The sequence below is a fragment of the Platalea leucorodia genome, assembly GCF_965183815.1.
Source record: "Platalea leucorodia genome assembly, chromosome: 3".
NCBI lineage: Eukaryota > Metazoa > Chordata > Aves > Pelecaniformes > Threskiornithidae > Platalea > Platalea leucorodia.
In genome coordinates this window covers 38230998-38247724 of record NC_138825.1, presented here as the reverse complement: position 1 = coordinate 38247724, position 16727 = coordinate 38230998, and the positions used below count along the sequence as shown (strand labels likewise).

General features: G+C 35.7%; 1 protein-coding gene across 1 annotated transcript in view; it reads left to right on the top strand.

Annotated features, from left to right (window-relative positions):
• Positions 1-16727, top strand: part of CRIM1 (cysteine rich transmembrane BMP regulator 1) — a 197094-nt gene that overhangs the window by 93731 nt on the left and 86636 nt on the right. The window contains exon 4 of the mRNA XM_082308005.1: positions 4574-4694. Within this exon, the coding sequence (XP_082164131.1) occupies positions 4574-4694 (121 nt within the window). The remainder of the gene's footprint in view (positions 1-4573; positions 4695-16727) is intronic.

The window sequence follows — 16727 nt, the reverse complement described above, 5'->3', positions numbered from 1 at the left end:
ATGTTGTGTCCCTTTTGTTTTGCTGCCGTTGCTAAGCTCAGAGGTGAAATAACAGTGGTCTGGTGCCATAAGCAACCTACTTTGTTCCTACGAGCTGTGTATTACTGGCCATTCATAAGCAGTGAATTTACTGACTGAGCACTGAATTTAGTTTTAAGCTGGGAGTTACAGTTCTTAAAAGGTATTCTCAAAAATAAGTTTGGTTGTTTTTTTTTTTCCTTAAAGATAGTCTGAATGAACGGTCTCAATGGAGCTGCATAATGTGTTAACAGTAAAAATGAAAATAAGGTGAAACAAGATTTGTGGGATTATATGTGCCTCTTTTGCTAAGAAGCTAAAATAGTATGAGCAATGATGTCTTTAAAATCATGTTTGTTCATTTAAAGATGGAGTTAAAATCTAATCTAAAAGGTATTTTGCTGAAGTTGTGACAGGAACTCTGGCTCCCACTTCTGAATAAAGAAGAGTAAATAGTTTACTTTGGCACTTGTCCAACAGGTGTTTGTTGTACCTTTATTGATGACTTTGTTGTTGTTATTGCTGTGTATGGTGAGATGAGGAGCATCATCGCTTAGTTTCTGACATCCTTGGGAAAGCATTGGGAAATGTCTGTCATGCTAGACAGAACCTCTGTTGAAAAGATTGCTCATTTGTCATTCTTCCAGCAGTCTCTCTGGCAGAGTTTTCATTTACTCACCTTCTCCAGCACCCCTGCATGGCCTGAAAATTACTCTTACTGAAATGGATGGGGTTTTTCGGTACCGAATCTTGGTTTAAACACAACTATAAAGAGAATGTTATTGTTTGGCTTATTTGTATTGGACCCCCAGAAGGCTGTGACTTCTGGAAAAACATGAAGTCTTTCCCATGCTGAGCCACTTTGTTGCATCAGAGATGGAAATACTGCCTTGATCCTGGATCTTTAGATGCATAGATCACTATTTAGATCTTGCCCCTGAACTGTACATTGTATTCTCTAGAAAGCCAGCATAACACGTAAAGGTGAAACTTAATATACTTATGTTAACATATTCTACTATAAAATTACTTTCACCTAGTTCTTAACAGTTTATGATCAGAGACCTTTGATTTTGTAGTCTACAAAGGAGGTGGCATATTACTGTAGCTATGTCAGGGTCTGCAACCATGGTAGGGTTTCTGCTACATTCTTGTAGAAAAATTAGTAACTCTCAGATGCTACTGTATACAAATTCAGTGCATGAGAAAGTTCCTGAAGACTTGCAAGGAAAGGTTGATCGGGCGCGTCTTCGTTGATAGGAAACTGCAACATGTTTGAGTTCTTGAAGATACATGTATTTGTCAAACTATATATTTAAAGCTTCTAGGATAGACAAATTAATTTTATTTAGACAGGATTTAAATTTTTTTTAGCTTATAAAAAAATATATAATAACAGCTTATAACAAACCTGTTCATGAAAAGTACGTTTTGTAATTATCGGAATCAAAGTGAGTTGTGAAAACAAAACTAGTAGTTCAGTGACAAATGTTTGCAGTCTTATTTTTTTAGGATGGTAGTACAGCTGATCTGGGGGACATCTTTTTTAAGTAATGAAGAATCCAATTATAGTCTGTTCTGTAACCTTACAATATTTTCAGCTTATCTGGAAGTTTGGCTCAATACTTTTTCCATTTTGAGAAATCCATTTAAATGTGAAAAAAAGTAGGAACTTTTTTCCTTCTTCAAATATCTTTCATCTCTTATCTCTCTTCATCTCTCTCCTGTGAGGAGAGGCTGAGAGAGCTGGGACTGTTCAGCCTGGAGAAGAGAAGGCTCAGGGGGGATCTCATCAATGCATATAAATACCTGAAGGGAAGGGGTAAAGATGGAGCGAGGCTCTTTTCGGTGGAGCCTTGGTTTTCCCAGCGACAGGACCAGAGGCACTGGGCACAAACTGAAACAACGGAGGTTCCCTCTGAACACCAGGAAACACTTTTTCACCGTGAGGGTGACCGAGCAGTGACACAGGTTGTCCAGAGAGGTGGTAGAGTCTCTGTCCTTGGAGATATTCAAAAGCTATGTAGGCACGGGCCTGGGCAGCCAGATCTGTGTGGCCTGGCTTGGGAAGGGGCTTGGACCAGATGACCTCCAGAGGTCCTCTCCAAGCTCAGCTGTTCTATGATTAATCTAATAATGTAATAATAAAGATCTCCCAGTTTGGAGAGAAGGCTGAGGTGGGGTATGAGTGTGGATTATAAAATCCTGTGGGTGTTAGATAAGCTCAGTGCATACCCTCTGTTCACCAAATCCTACTAATCCTTTCAAGAATTGGAGGGCGTTCTGGTACTAGTAAGAGATCAATATAAAATAAATAAAAAAGGGGAAGTCAAATCAAACAGGGGAACCACTCAGTGACTACAGCCACTTAATTACATGAGAATTTTCTATTTGAATGCTCTTGATTTGTTTGATTTGGGATTTTTGTAATTTTTCTCAGGTTTGTACATTTTTGATAAAGAAAGACTGTTGGGGCTGCTTTTCAGTGTTAATGAGCCATGTACTAGCACACTATAACCACTGGAAAGAATTTGCAGTACTTAGGAAGAAAGAGCACCTTAGTTGAAACTTGGTGGTGTGATTAGGGAGCTTCCTTGTGGTGTTTTTTTTGTTTGTTTGTTTTTGTTTTTGTTTTTGTTTTTCATTGTCATTACTGGTTTATGGAAAGATGGACACAGAAATAGATGTGCAGTAGTAGCTTTTTAGTAGAACTTGGCTGGTTTTTCCCAGACTGCTTACCTGGGGAGGAGGCAGAGGGGGCCTTGAATCCAGGGAGGTAGAAAGTTTACTAGTTTAAATTCAGGAAACTGGACATTGGTAGTTACTTGGCACAACAGAATCATGCAAATTGTATTGGTAGTGTTGGGCCATACTGACGAGGTCATGATTCTCAATGCCTGTTGTGATAATGGAGGAACTAGATGTGCATTTCTTACAGAAGAGATGTTTCGAATGTGTTATTTGTTAATAAAATGGAACATAAAACTCTAGAGCTTTTTAAAGTGAAATGTTATAAAGTTAAGTATTCCTGTCTTAAAGGCAAATAGGTATCTTTCCGTGTTTATGAAGAGATATAAAAGTTAATTCAATAATTGTCATTGTCAAGATTAGTAACTGGAATCTTTCCATTTAAATTTAGTAATTTTCTGCATTGCTCCAGAAAATGGACTTAAATTCATGCATTTCTCACTGAGAACTTCTTTAACTTGTCAGATAGCTCTGATTTAGCAGATGGCTCCATTTCCCAAATAACTGGAAAAAGCCAGATTCTGAATATCACTTATACAGAGGATACTCACATAGTCATGTACTTTGAAAGTTAGTGGTCTTGAGGACAAACCTACTGATCCTAACCTTAATGAGCTGCAAGCTGGTTTCATTGAACTTGTGCTTTCATTTAAATGCTTGATGAAATATGCTAAGTAGGTGTAATTCTGACACTGATATCTTATTATGACTGATTGAATTATTATTGCTGTGTACCTCTGAGGATCAGGCCTGAAAAATGCAGGACTTGAAGACAGAAAATGGGACTTTGAAAGGTATCAGCCCTTGAAAGAAGTGTGGTATAGCATTGCCAAGTTGCTTTAGCCCTGCAGTAAGCAGTCGTAATAGTGTCAATACTGAAGTGAAGTTTAATCAGTCATCAGGGGTATCGTACTGTATAATTTTCAGTCTGACAACATTCAGTTCATCCTACCTACTCAGTCGGTAGGTAGCTAATTTCTTTAGAGAGGGAATCAGGTTTTATTCTGTGCATTCTTAGTATAATTATGATAAGGGATAGCAGATAGATAATGCCTGAGTTGGTATTGTTTGTTAACGTGGGAGATTTAGGACCAAACAAGGTAAAGATGTGTTTCATCTTTCCTGAGTATGACTCATAGGATTAAATGTATATTCAGACTGATTTTTTTTTTTGCATTTCTAAGCATTTGTTGCTTTCTAAAAAGCATCAGTGTCTTACTAGTTATGCAAAATTCTTCATCTTGTTAATGCAGAGATTTGGTAATTTGCATTTCATTTTTGCCATATATAAATACCTAAACAATACCTAATGGAATAATCCTTAAAAATGTAGTTTACATGTGCAGTCATAAATCCATAGTGTATCTTTAATATTTTTTTTTGATTTCCTATTACCCAGGTATTTTACTCTTTAAACAGACTTTAATCAGGGAAAAAATAAACAATTAATTGTTTACTGTTTTAAAAGCTGTGGGGAAAATATATTATCAGTAACCTAGTATAATTTTAGTAACTAACATTATTCACAGGTGTAATGATTGATTGAGGTTGCTGGTCTAACTTTTATAAATTCTTTTTATTAACTAATATTAGTTCAATTGCTTCCCGAGTCAATAATTTTTAAAAGTGAATCTTAAAGAGAACGGAAGTCTTTTTGTAATGTTACCTGCCGAGCATGTATTCATTAGATAATTTTTCTGACCTAAATTAAAAGGCTGATGCATAACTGGTTGCTTATGATGAAGTAATTTGCAAAAAGCTTCTAAAGCATGAGTAAAAGGAATTTTCTTCTCCCCTTCCTCTGTAGTGTTCAGTGTGGATTGCAGCACAGTCGAATGTCCTCCTGTTCAACAAGTTGTTTGCCCACTGGATAGCTATGAAACCCAAGTGAGGCTGACGGCTGATGGCTGCTGTACCCTGCCCACAAGGTTGGTGTCTTGATGGCTGAGTATTTTTTAACTTGTTCTCTACAATTCAAGTACTATAAATACAGGATAATAATGCAAACTTCTGTGGCAATAAATATTAATACAGAGTAAAAGATACGTGAAGTAGATTAAAAGTATATCAGGCTGACAGAAATACGAAATATATCTTTTTGAAGCAGAAGAAAATTCTTCTCAGTTCAAATGCATGAAGCTGATTTTTGCTAATATTGTTTTGAGGGGTTTGTATCTCTAGATTGATTTTGAATGTATTCAATTAATTTTACAAAAATAAATGCTTTTAAGAAACTTTTAAATGTCCTTGATGGTGAGGAATTAAATGATGAAGATAGCAGAAATGCCAGAGAAAATCTCACCTAGTTAAAGGAAAAAAGGTATTTTTTATGTGGAAGATGACTGTAAGAAGCTGAAAGATGGTGGCTATCTGGAACTGTAGGGAAACAGAAGTTTCAAGTATTTACTTCCATTTTACTTCTGTTGTTGTTCAAGTAGGTATAATTAATCACAATTCAGAAAAATAAGACAATTTGGAGTTGGTTTTGCTCCAAAATTCTGCACCACTGTTTCAGCTTCTGTTTTTACAACAGACTTCCCAAAACCTGATTCAGCAATATGCCCAATAAATATGAATTCAAGCAAAAAGTACCATCACTGAAAATATTTTACACAAAAAAGAAGATATTTCTTGTAGATGTAACTCGCGGGTTTAATTGGTATGAAGGTCTTTGCACCACACAATGTTGCCATATTCCTAACCCCTTGTGAGATTGTAAAGGAGTGATAAACTTGCAAAGAATTCAGAAAGTAGAAAAAGGCAAAGGCTGTATAATGACTCAGGGATCTTCCCTGTTGAGTACCCTTTGGGTACACATTTAATATGGTGACTTGTTTGAAACTGTTGTTTCCATGAAATATTAGGGTCTCTTATTGCATGGAGAGTTAAAAATATACCTAGTTTAAAAAAAAAAAAAAAAAAGACAGGAAAAGAGATGTGAAGAACTTCATGTAATGCAGTAATCCTGTCTATTAAAATTTGAAAATATATTTCTAAACATGACAAATCTTATTTGTAATTGTAGAATACACATAGTAGTCAGCTACTGAAAAAATACTCATTATCCTTATTCAGTGAATGCTACAAATGTCCTTTTGTTCAGAGTTGTTGTTTTCTTTTCTTTTTTAATTCCTGAATTTTGGACCAGAACATGGTATGGATTCTCAGTATCCTTCCTTTATTCTTTAACATATTCTAATTAACCTTCCTAGGAATTACGATAATTCCATATTAGTTGAGAGGTGATCTGGCTAGTTGGGATTGCACAGGAGGCTGTAGATTTTAACTAGCAGCAATGCCAGTACAGCTCAGCATGTTCAAGACAACTAGAATAAAATGCTATTAAGGACTGTATTTGGAAAGACAGATTATAAAGTCAAAGAAGCAATCTCAGATTAAAATTTTTTAAATTTCTAGTTTAGATTAGCCGTCAGAAACCTTGACACAACAGAAACTTAGATTAATGGTAGATTTTTATTTCCAAATTAGTTTCACCTTGCGGGATTAAAAAGTGATGAATAGACCAAATTATTTTTGTTTCCCAAAAGTAAAATTGTGTTCTATTTTTCTGCAGCCTGATGTAAGTTGTGGTGTGATTTTTCTATTGCTTGGGTAGAAGGAATGAAAAATATCCACTTTATTCTTTGTAGATGATAACTTCAGTGTTCCTTCTATCAAGGAATGTAGAGTACTAAGAAGATAAAACTTCATTTACTTCAGAAAAATGACCAGTTGGAAATATTTGCTGTTTCTAGTGCACCCATGGGAACTGATCTTAAATAAAACACCTAGAGCAAACGTGTCCTTGAAAGAATCTTTTTCTTTCTTCGATAATGTTTAAAAATGAAACCAGTTGGTTTGCTGAGTATCAGCTGTAACTGATGTCTGAAACGTACTTGTACATGTGCATGGTACTTAAGTGACAAAACCAGTATTCCCATCTCCTGCACACAAAGACCCCAATTGTACAAGCAGCCTTAGAGTGTGTGAATTATTAGATAATTGTGAATTGCACTGAAACCTCTTGGAAATCAGATTGCTGTGCATTACTGGGATCAGAGTTTAACAAGGGATCAGAGCTGGGGTAGATGAGTTCTTAGCTCCTGGAGTCTTATGATTGGATTAGGATTTCTGAGGGGTTTTTGTATTAATATCTCTGTCCTCCTTGATGTGTAAAAATGCAAAAACACATAATTAGCATAACCTAGTCCTAAGTCTGCAGGCAGGTGGAAACAATTATAGGTGTCTTATACTCCACCATTAATTTTTAATTTTGTGGTTTAGCCTATGTTGCTGTATATAGTTATGTGGGTTGCTAGATTTTTGGATTGCTTTAATTCAGCCAAAGCAATAATGCACTTTTTAATAGAGTAGATGAGAAGGAAAGAAGAAAAGCTGAATTTGGCAGCAATAAGATCATATAGATGCTTTACATGTTGTACGCCTGCTAGAAATATATTTAGTTATTTAGATTTTAATATACTGCTTTCCTTCTTAAGGAAGATGGTGCCACAGTCGTCATTGATGTGCTGTAGGTAAAGATATTACTTGAAGGGGGGAATAAAGGAACACAGACATGGGGATAATTGGAAAAGAAAGATTAGATGAAGGTTAGAGGGAAGAGAAGCATATGTATGAAAAGAGAGAGAGCAGAAGGGGGAACTAAGTTCAGTTGCTTGGAACATGAAAGTCAAACCATTTGAATTCAGGTTCAATGTTTCCTCAGATTTGAGGAAACTTTATATTTGAAGCCAGGGTCTATCCCACATGAGATTTGCAATTCAGAACTATAGAAAAAGTCAAAGTGCAGATTTATGGATGAATGACTCTACACTGGGGAAAAAGGGATGTTATTCCTTAATTCTGGAATTTCTTACTAAACTCATTATGAAATATTAACATTGCATTGACTGTGATTCAGTTTAGAATCACCTAAATCCCTATCGTATCTCTTTTTAATCATTAGAATTAAGTTCAAAACAAGTGGCACTGTATGTTTTAATGTACATTTGAGAATAATTTATTAAAAGCAAAGAGCTAGCATTTCATGAGGTCATAGTCTTTAGACTTCATGAAACTACTTTTGTTAAGTTTATGGACTTTTTCAAGAAATTACAATTATTTGTTTCATTTTCTGCCACTAAAATAAAGGCATAATGCCAGCAGAACTGGAGGGGTGTCAAGGAAAGTATCACGGTTAAGGATGGATGGCATGTCACTGACTCTGTTAACAAGTAGCTGACAACTTCACATACAGCAGGACCAGATTGACTTCTGTCCCCTATCTTGTTCTTGGCTGGTTTCTTGTATGTGATATGCTAGGAAAACAGAGATCCTTAAGTCTGGCATTAAGTTGGCATTTCTTTTAAGAGTGAGCTTTTTAATGCATATTCATAATATTGAAAACTCCTCTAGCAATGCCAGGGGAGAAGTGGAAATGGTAAACAAAGATCTGATACTGTAAGTTCTTGTACTTGCATTCAGAGGTTATGTGTAGTTTCATGCTGATTTCTAATGCAATACTGCAAACAGAAAAGCCTACTGATTTGTCATTAATATCAAAATACTGGTTACTTCAGCTTTCATCAGACTGTCATGAAACACTTACTTTAAGTTTCCAGCTATTATGTTAGGAAAGCTAAATGATATGTCTGCCTCTGCTCTTGATAAAGATGCTCTCTTCTCCAAGGAGCTTATCAAATAAAAATGTATTAGAGCTCTTACAGTGAGCGTGTTATCACAATTTTGTCAATATAAGTTTATCCTGTGTTACAAAGTTAAATGAAAGGATGATCAATATGAAGTGTACAGAATCCATTATCTTCGGATGTATCCAATTTTTCTGTTGTGAATGAATTTTCTCCAGATTTTCAGTTCCCTTTGAGAATTTTTTAAGTGTAAAAATCTATCAGAATCTGTTTTAATTTTTTATCTATGAAGAATGGACTGTAACAACGCGAGCTGATGTCAGTGATTAGTGTTGGCTTATATCTTTATTGCTCACATGGTTTTGTACATTTTTCATAGGATTATATACAAAGGAGTAAATGGCATGTTTGGATAGCTTTGCAGCGAATATTTTTGGATTATCTTATTAGTTTCTGGCTGCTCTCTTTATTAGGATTATTTGTAAATTTAGTCTTTACTAGGCCTCCTCTTCTTGCTCTAGTTTTATCCCGCTGCTTCTGTGCTCTTTTCCCTTCATGTAATCTAAATCTAGTCTTTTCTCTTGCTCCAGTTTTCCATTCTCCCTACTGTTGCAGTTACAAATCTTGGAACTCCAAGGTTCATTCAGTGCTCTGTTATCACGGAGATCTCTTTTTCAGCTATCCTTGATCAGCCTTTTAATAAAACCAGATAAGCCAAGAAAATTCTAGAGAACTAGAAAGATATTCATACTGTGCCAATATTAAAAAGAACAAAAACTAAGTAATTAAAGCCTGGTTATCTTGACATCAGTTCCGAGAAAAATAATGGGAAAACTGATAGATGATTGAAATGAGAAGGATTGAAGGATCCAGTTATAGTTAAAAGAAACCAATGTTGCTTTGACAGGGGCAGCTTTATGAAACTTGATTTTTGTCTTTTGAAGATACTGAGCTTGCCTTAAGAATCTGACCATAGGAGCACCTTCTTTCTCAATTTCTGTCTTCTGTAGTCACTAGTCCTTTTTCTTCTATTGGATTCTAGTTTTTAAAAAAATAGTAGGGCTTTTTAATTAATATTGTCTCACAGGGTTTACTTTTACAAAATGGAAATGCAGCCCCTGCCCCAAACTACTTAACACTGAGGAAAAACATTTCCCACACCCCTCTCCCCCAGATTTTGAAAGTGAATCAGTCCTGATGAGTCAGCATCGTGGTCCTTTACATCATGAGGTGAACTCTTGCAGCATGCACAAGCTGGCTCGAATATCTCACTGATATTATAGGATAAAATATCCTTCTGTGAGGAGAGGCCTCCAGGAGTATGTTCATTAAATCCCAATAATAAGTTTGCTTGACATATTTATTCAGGCTTATGGTGTGAGCTTTTTAAATATGTTCTAGATTAGAAAAAGTTCAGAAATAATTGATATATGTTTATCCATCAAAATCTCCAGTAGTTTATTTTGTATCTGAGTCTTAGCTTTAAAAAAGCAGTTTCGAGGTGGTTGTGGTGGGAGGAGGAGGGAAAAAGCAAGTGTAAATGAAGCGTAACAGAAGCAGATAACAAGTTACAAAGAGACAGAAACTTCGAGCAGTGAATTGTTTAATAAATGTAAATGAAACAGGAGTGCAAGTCACAATGACTATTTCATATGTCCGAAAAGTGAAGAAGAGCTTTTCACAGATAGCGTCTTGCAAGATTGGAGCCCAAAAGACTTGGGTTTGAGGGATGAGCGAATGAAGACTCTGAATCGGACCATTTCACTATTGCTTAGTTACAGATAGCTGAATGGTACTGCAAATGCAAAACTTTCAATTGGCTCGAGTAGCGTGGAGGAGTAGGATTATAGGTTTATTGTTTAGAAGAAAACCTCTGAAAAAGTTTCTTAAACGAATTAGTCATAGAACTTTTTTTCCTTGTTTGAATAGTCTTTTCCCTGTTGTTTTTTCTTTGTATGTGGCTAAAATGTCTCAATCTGGGGCTGCTGTGAATGGCAATGCCACAGTTTGGTCTACAGTATAGTAGTGAAATTTACTTGACCAGCAAAAGTGTTAGTTCTCTGGATAATATAGTAAAATATTGTTTTACGTTGTAATCACCTACTCAGTCCTGTTGGAGGGACAATTTATATGCGCATTTTTTTTCTCCCCAAACATAAAGCTTTACTTAGAAAACAGCCCAGCTCTGCTCCCCCTCCATTCTTAAATACTTACATTTTTATACTGCTCAAGAAAATAAGTAATACTTTGATGTAGTAGCAAATCATTTATTTACCCAAGGTTTATATTAAGCTATATTTGGATAGAAATTGAATACAACTTAGAACAGTACAAAACCAGATTTTATTATCATATTTACTTAATTAAAATTACCTTTCAAGGGATGAAATAGTAAGAAAAAAGTACATTTACAAAAACATGTTTCATTCTGAGAATAATCTATTTTAAGAAAACACTCTTTTGCGTCTGTCCTGTACTAAAATATTTTTAACATGAATGTGCTTTATTTAGCAGTTCTAAAGACATTAAGGAATAGTAGCAGTTTATATTAGAGAGAGTCTCTAAATTTTGTATACCGTTACTGAACTGTTTTTTATTTCAAAGGAAGAAATTGCCTGTTTTATTTTTGTAGTTTTTTGTTTCTAATAGAACATTGTGCTGTCTTAGGCGTAATATAGATGCCACTTGAGAAATTCATCGTTAACAGTTTCGCTTTTATTTTTCAGAAAACTTGTAGATATCAGTTAAGTCAACCATGCTGTGTTTTCATGTTGGTGAACTGAAACAGAGGTCCTGTGGTAGCTTTTTATGCAAAAATCACACCTCTTCAGAGGTCACTTAAATTTATTTATGATTTTGTTATCCTTTTAGATTACTTTGCCCAGTAAGCAATTGCTTTTAATGTACTTTATCCCCTTTTATGACACTTAGACCTGTTGTCACTGTATCATCTATTGTGTCCACAACCTCTCACGACATTAGACCTACCAGCCAATATTCTGTATTTCACGTTACACCAGTGTCTAGGGAATCCTAGTGGCAGCTACACATAAATCAGCACAGTTGTTTTCTTCTCATTTTATGGCAGCCACCAGGGAAGTCTATAGTTGTAAGTTCTCTTTTAAGCTATTACCAATTTATATTTACATTATATTTGAGAGTGCCCACACACAGCTAGTTGGATAATGTTTTTCTTCTGATAGCATCTGTAGAGGTGGGCTCTGAGTCCCTGATTACCTTTGCACCTATCCCACTCAATACGGAGGGGCAAAGTACACCCTTTCTGTTCATTCTTCTTAGCTGCTTGGCTGGGCCAGGTCTTCCTGTCTTTTGGAAGACCTTAATTTTATGATACATTGTTTGGGTGTTCAGTACAGGATTGAGCACTTTGTTTTTCGCGACCTTCTTTAGAGGGCAGTCATGATTTTTCAGAAGGTGTAACTTTTTCTCTTTTCCCCCTGTACCAGTCACCTCTCTTAAGCAACTTTTGCTGATGCAGAGGTCTCCCTTGTATTCATTCTAGAATTTTAGATCCTTCTCTTCCACCCATCGCATCCTCAAGAAATGGTATCCAAGAGAAAGTGGTTGTGGATCCCAGTTTTTGTTAAAGGAAAGTTCAGCTGGAAATGGTAGGACCAAATACAAATCCAAGCACCGGTATCTTCCTGAGATTTCTGTTCAGGGCTTGACTTCTGAGTAACCTGGGTAGGTGGACCAAAGGTCTAACAAAAGCATGTTAAGGGTTCTGCAGAAGCTTTGCTATGCCTTCAGTTCTTTCATCAGCATCTTAGAAACTCTAGTTTCTAGCCAGCATGGCCAACTTGCTAAAGTTGTTCCTCCTGTACTTTAGCAGACCACTTTGCCATCTCAATCTGACCATCCAGTACCATGGTGTTGTAACACTTGGTGTTGGAGACTGCTTACTGAAGAAGCAGGTTTTTTTATTGAAGGAAAGCTCTACACTGGTGCCAGTTTGAACCCATTGCACGTCAAGTTCAGGCTTGCAATAGGGTTTTGTTTGTTTAACAGTTGATGAAAAAGCTAAATAGAACACTGCAATTTTGTGCAGTTTTATAATATCTGGAAACAGGTGTTCAGGCATTTTCATGTATTTTACTCTTTGAAGAGAAATCCTCAAAATGTTAGGAAACAGCAAATATTTTTCCCGTGAAAACCATTTTTCTTCATTCAGGTCTGCTAAGTGAGAAAGTGGTATTCAGTCCTGTTTACAGACTGCACTGTACTGAATATCCACAAAGAGCAAGGCTAAAAGGGCACATGTGTGACCTTTTTAGGTGACCCATGCTCCATGTCCATTTTTTCCATGTTGGTCTTTCAGGAGATGTAATGAATTGCTGAATTCAAAGTTCAGGCAGTCCCCTTCTTCCTCCTTTACTACAGCTGCCTCAGCAATTCTTAGATGTTCTCAGTGTGATAATAGTTATTGCTACCTTGATGTCCAGCCTCAAAATGTGGGTTGTTTTGGCAAGGAACCATATATTCCTGAAGTCCACAAATGAGAAAAAGGTAACTATTTTTTTTTAAAGCCATCTCAATAAAACTTGAACAGAAGCTCTTGAAACACAATATGTTTCTGGAGCCTGATGGCTGACTTAAGAGTGTCAGAGACCTCTAACAAAGAGAGGAAGCATGAGTGTTTTCAGAAGAAATAGCATGTGAATCTTCAGCAGAAGCAGCTGCAAGACATGGTAAATATAGGGGTCTCTGCTTGCATCTTTTATAAGATCAGCCTTTGCACCTGTGTTGTGTAAATTAAAAATACACATCCATGCTCTTCCACCAACTCCTAGGAAGTATTGAATTGCCAAACCTTTCAAAAACCTGCTACCTAAAGGAAGGAGCACATTTCCCATAAGAAAGAAAAGAAAAGAAAACAAAAACAAAACAAAACCAAAAGAAAAACAAAAAAGAAAACCAGCATTTGCACCGAGGGAGGAAGTATCGATCATAGTTATGCAAGCAGCTTTTTTTTATGTATGAGTTCTTATGGAAAAGTATATGTAGTACTTTAATCTAACCATGTGCTATGTTAATGGTATGTTTACTCCTTCACTGTTAAGAAGAAATTTTAACCCAGATAAATTAAAGTAACTCTTAATTGTATCTACTTTTAGATGATGTTTTATGCTTGAAATAGAATGAGATTGTAGTGTCTGTAGAATTTGGTTTTGTTTGCATTCTGGACAAGTAAGCTGGTGTTTGAACTCTTTCGATTAATAATAAGCTGGTAGATATCTCTTTCTGTTACAAGTTGTAGTTTTCACTTGTCAGAATTGGTGTATACCTTGATCACACTGAATATTGCTCTCCCTCCTCCCGCTAAGACTTCCCACTCTATTTTGTTCCATTTCTTCTACTTAATCAGCTATTAACTTGTTTGGAAATTGAGTAGGTGATTTAGTTCAGGATAATTTGACTTGAACAGGCAAATTTCTGTTTGTATCACAGAGATCAGTAATGTCTTTGACAGTTGTCTTCAAACTGACAACTGTACAGATGCCTAGGGAGACCCATATACATAATAAAGCAATAGAACTATTGCTTGGATGTTTGCATTTTAGAAGGGAAGTAGACATGAGAATTTCCCAGCAGTTTCCAACAGTACTCATAGCAGATGATAATATCAACATTACTGAGGTTATATCAAAAAATTTGAAGTTGTTTCCTCTAGAAAATAGCAGGAAACGTTGTGTCAGACTTCAGCAGCCACAAATTCCTCCTTCCTTTTTTCCTTCTTAAATTTTCAAATATTAAATAAGTGGAACTGAAGGTTGTGGACCATTGAAAAGTCATTGGTGGAATTTCAAGAATCTTGTTTCTAGAAAAGTGTTAAAGTTCTTGCATACATGGTTCCCACTACATGGGAAAGGTCTCATTAATTGAATGGAGTTGTCTGGTTTCAGAAACACTGGGATTCTGGAGCGATCTTCTAGCCTCATTTTTAAATTTAATCCATAATGGAATAAATTCAGAAGCTAAATGATCATCTAATGGTTTGCCACATTTTTAGGAAGGTCATATTTCCCCTTTCTGGACAGTTTGCTTTCTGGCCTCTCTCGTATGAAAACAGCATGGAACAGTTCTCAAAGAGTCTTAGTCGATTTATCCTTCCTAAACTTGTACAGAATTGCCTTCAGGGATATGAGAAAGGTGTTTAATACCACAAATGGCATGGAAAAGCTGAACATGGAATAATTACTGGGTTTTTTTGTTGGTGGTTTTTTTTTTTCTTTCAAAGAAAGAGTGGACATCAAATTAAACAATGAGATAAATTAAAAAATGTGTTGGGGGTGGGGTTTTTTTGCTTTTTTTGTTGTTTTTCTTGTTTGTTTGCTTACATTGAGTGCTTAATGGCTTAGGTTGAGGGAGATGTGTCATTCAGGAGTAAGAAAGCTTAGAGTTATGGGAATATTGAGGTTAGTGAATTACTTACAAAACTATTATTTGTAACTGATTTTTTGACCTGAAGTCCTTAGGAATTGTGTTTTTATTTGTAAGAGGATCAGATATTTATAATTCCTCATTAAAAAGTAGTGAAATAAGAAAAGAAATATATTCTTATAATACCAGATAACTAACATTTGTGTAATATCTTAACTAGTTATCTTTGGTTCTGAAATGTTTGTTATATTATGAAGAATGAGGCTGATAAACCTAAGGAAAGAGTAACTGAGGTACATAGTGGTAAAAAACAGAGAGATCCTCAACTAGAGAAACATAAGCTAGTATGGCAAAATATGAGAAAAATGCAGGGTTAGACTGGTTTATGTTGTGTTTTATTTCATATACTGATGAATTCAAAAGGGTGTATACATATATCCGTGTACTTGAAAAAAATCAGTGCACTTGAAAAGTCAGTGCACTTGGCCAGTGGTCGTATGCCTACTGGTTCCATGGCATGACTCCTTTGTGACTGTCCTCTTTTCCTGTCTCATCCCTCTGGGAAACAGACCAGTTGATTTAAAGTTAGTCAAAGGATGAAATCAAGTCTTATAGTCAAATGAACTCTTTGGATTCTAATAAGCCTTGGAAAGATGGTAATCTACTTAATGTGAATGCTGATTTTATGGCTTTTTCCCTTGCTTAGCATCTGTTTGCTATTTCCTAATGCTAATAATATACAAAAGATGTACAGAAACCATTCCCTTTCACAGTATCTTTAATTAAAAGCTAGATAGTTGCCTTTTGTAATATTTAAATATCCCCTGTGTATAAAGATTACTATGCTCACGGAAAAATGCACTATTGCCTTGGGTTTCTGTTTGTAACAGTATCCAGAATTTTAGAAAGGAATCCTTATTTGGGAGTACACTAGCTTTGATTTCTCAATAAGTAAACCCCTGGGAGAATTAGAATAGGAAGAACTTCCATATGAGTCACTTAATTCATATAGAAGTGATGCAAAACTTTTCAGTGTTTGGAAATGGTCCAATAATGAGTGTTATATACAACTTCCACAGTTCTTCTGCCATCTCTTTCTACAGATTTATTAGTGATCTCCAAAATAAAATACTACAAGCTTTCCAGGAAGAAGGCGTATTTTCATTACTGACTTGCTTAATCATGTCTTTAAAACTGAAAATGCAAAATGTATAAAACAGTGACCCTGAACTTGTGGGTGAAAACTCTCCAGTCTGTATGCCTGAAGATTTAGGAAAATTCTTGCTGAACTTCTTGGGAGGAGATGTCCCAATGGTTTTGTCTTTGCCTGCAGTGTCACTTTCTGCGTAAGACTGGAGTTTATCTTTTCTAAGACTAGCATTTGGTTGATTCCTCAAGCTGTGGCTTGACCAGTTTAAAACTCATCATCTTGCCTACTTAACTGATGTCGTGGCTTCAAGTGTAAGTAGCATGGATATAATCCTTCACTGATTTCATGAGATTGCTATGTTAATATTTCATTTTGCTGTATCGTCATCTCTTATGTTTGATAATAGGGAGGGTCTTGCATTTAATCTTTTTTCGTTGCCACTAGTTCATCAAGCTTTGACAATTCTGGGAGTTCTCTTCTGAAAATTCCTTATTTTACAGTATCCTTAAGTGTTTATGTTATTAATGGATCTGTGGGATTTTTCTCTACTACATTTAGGTAACATAAGTGCTAATAATGTTAGTGCAAATTGTATTAGATTCCTGCAAGGAAAAAAAGGACCATGATAAAATCTCCACAGGAATGTGATGTATGTTTCAGGAATGCTTTTCTCTAGTCTCAGTGCTTTAGACTTAATTTTGTTTTGATCCTCAAAATAAATATCCCTCTCCTCAACACACCCCCGCTCCAACCTTCCCATT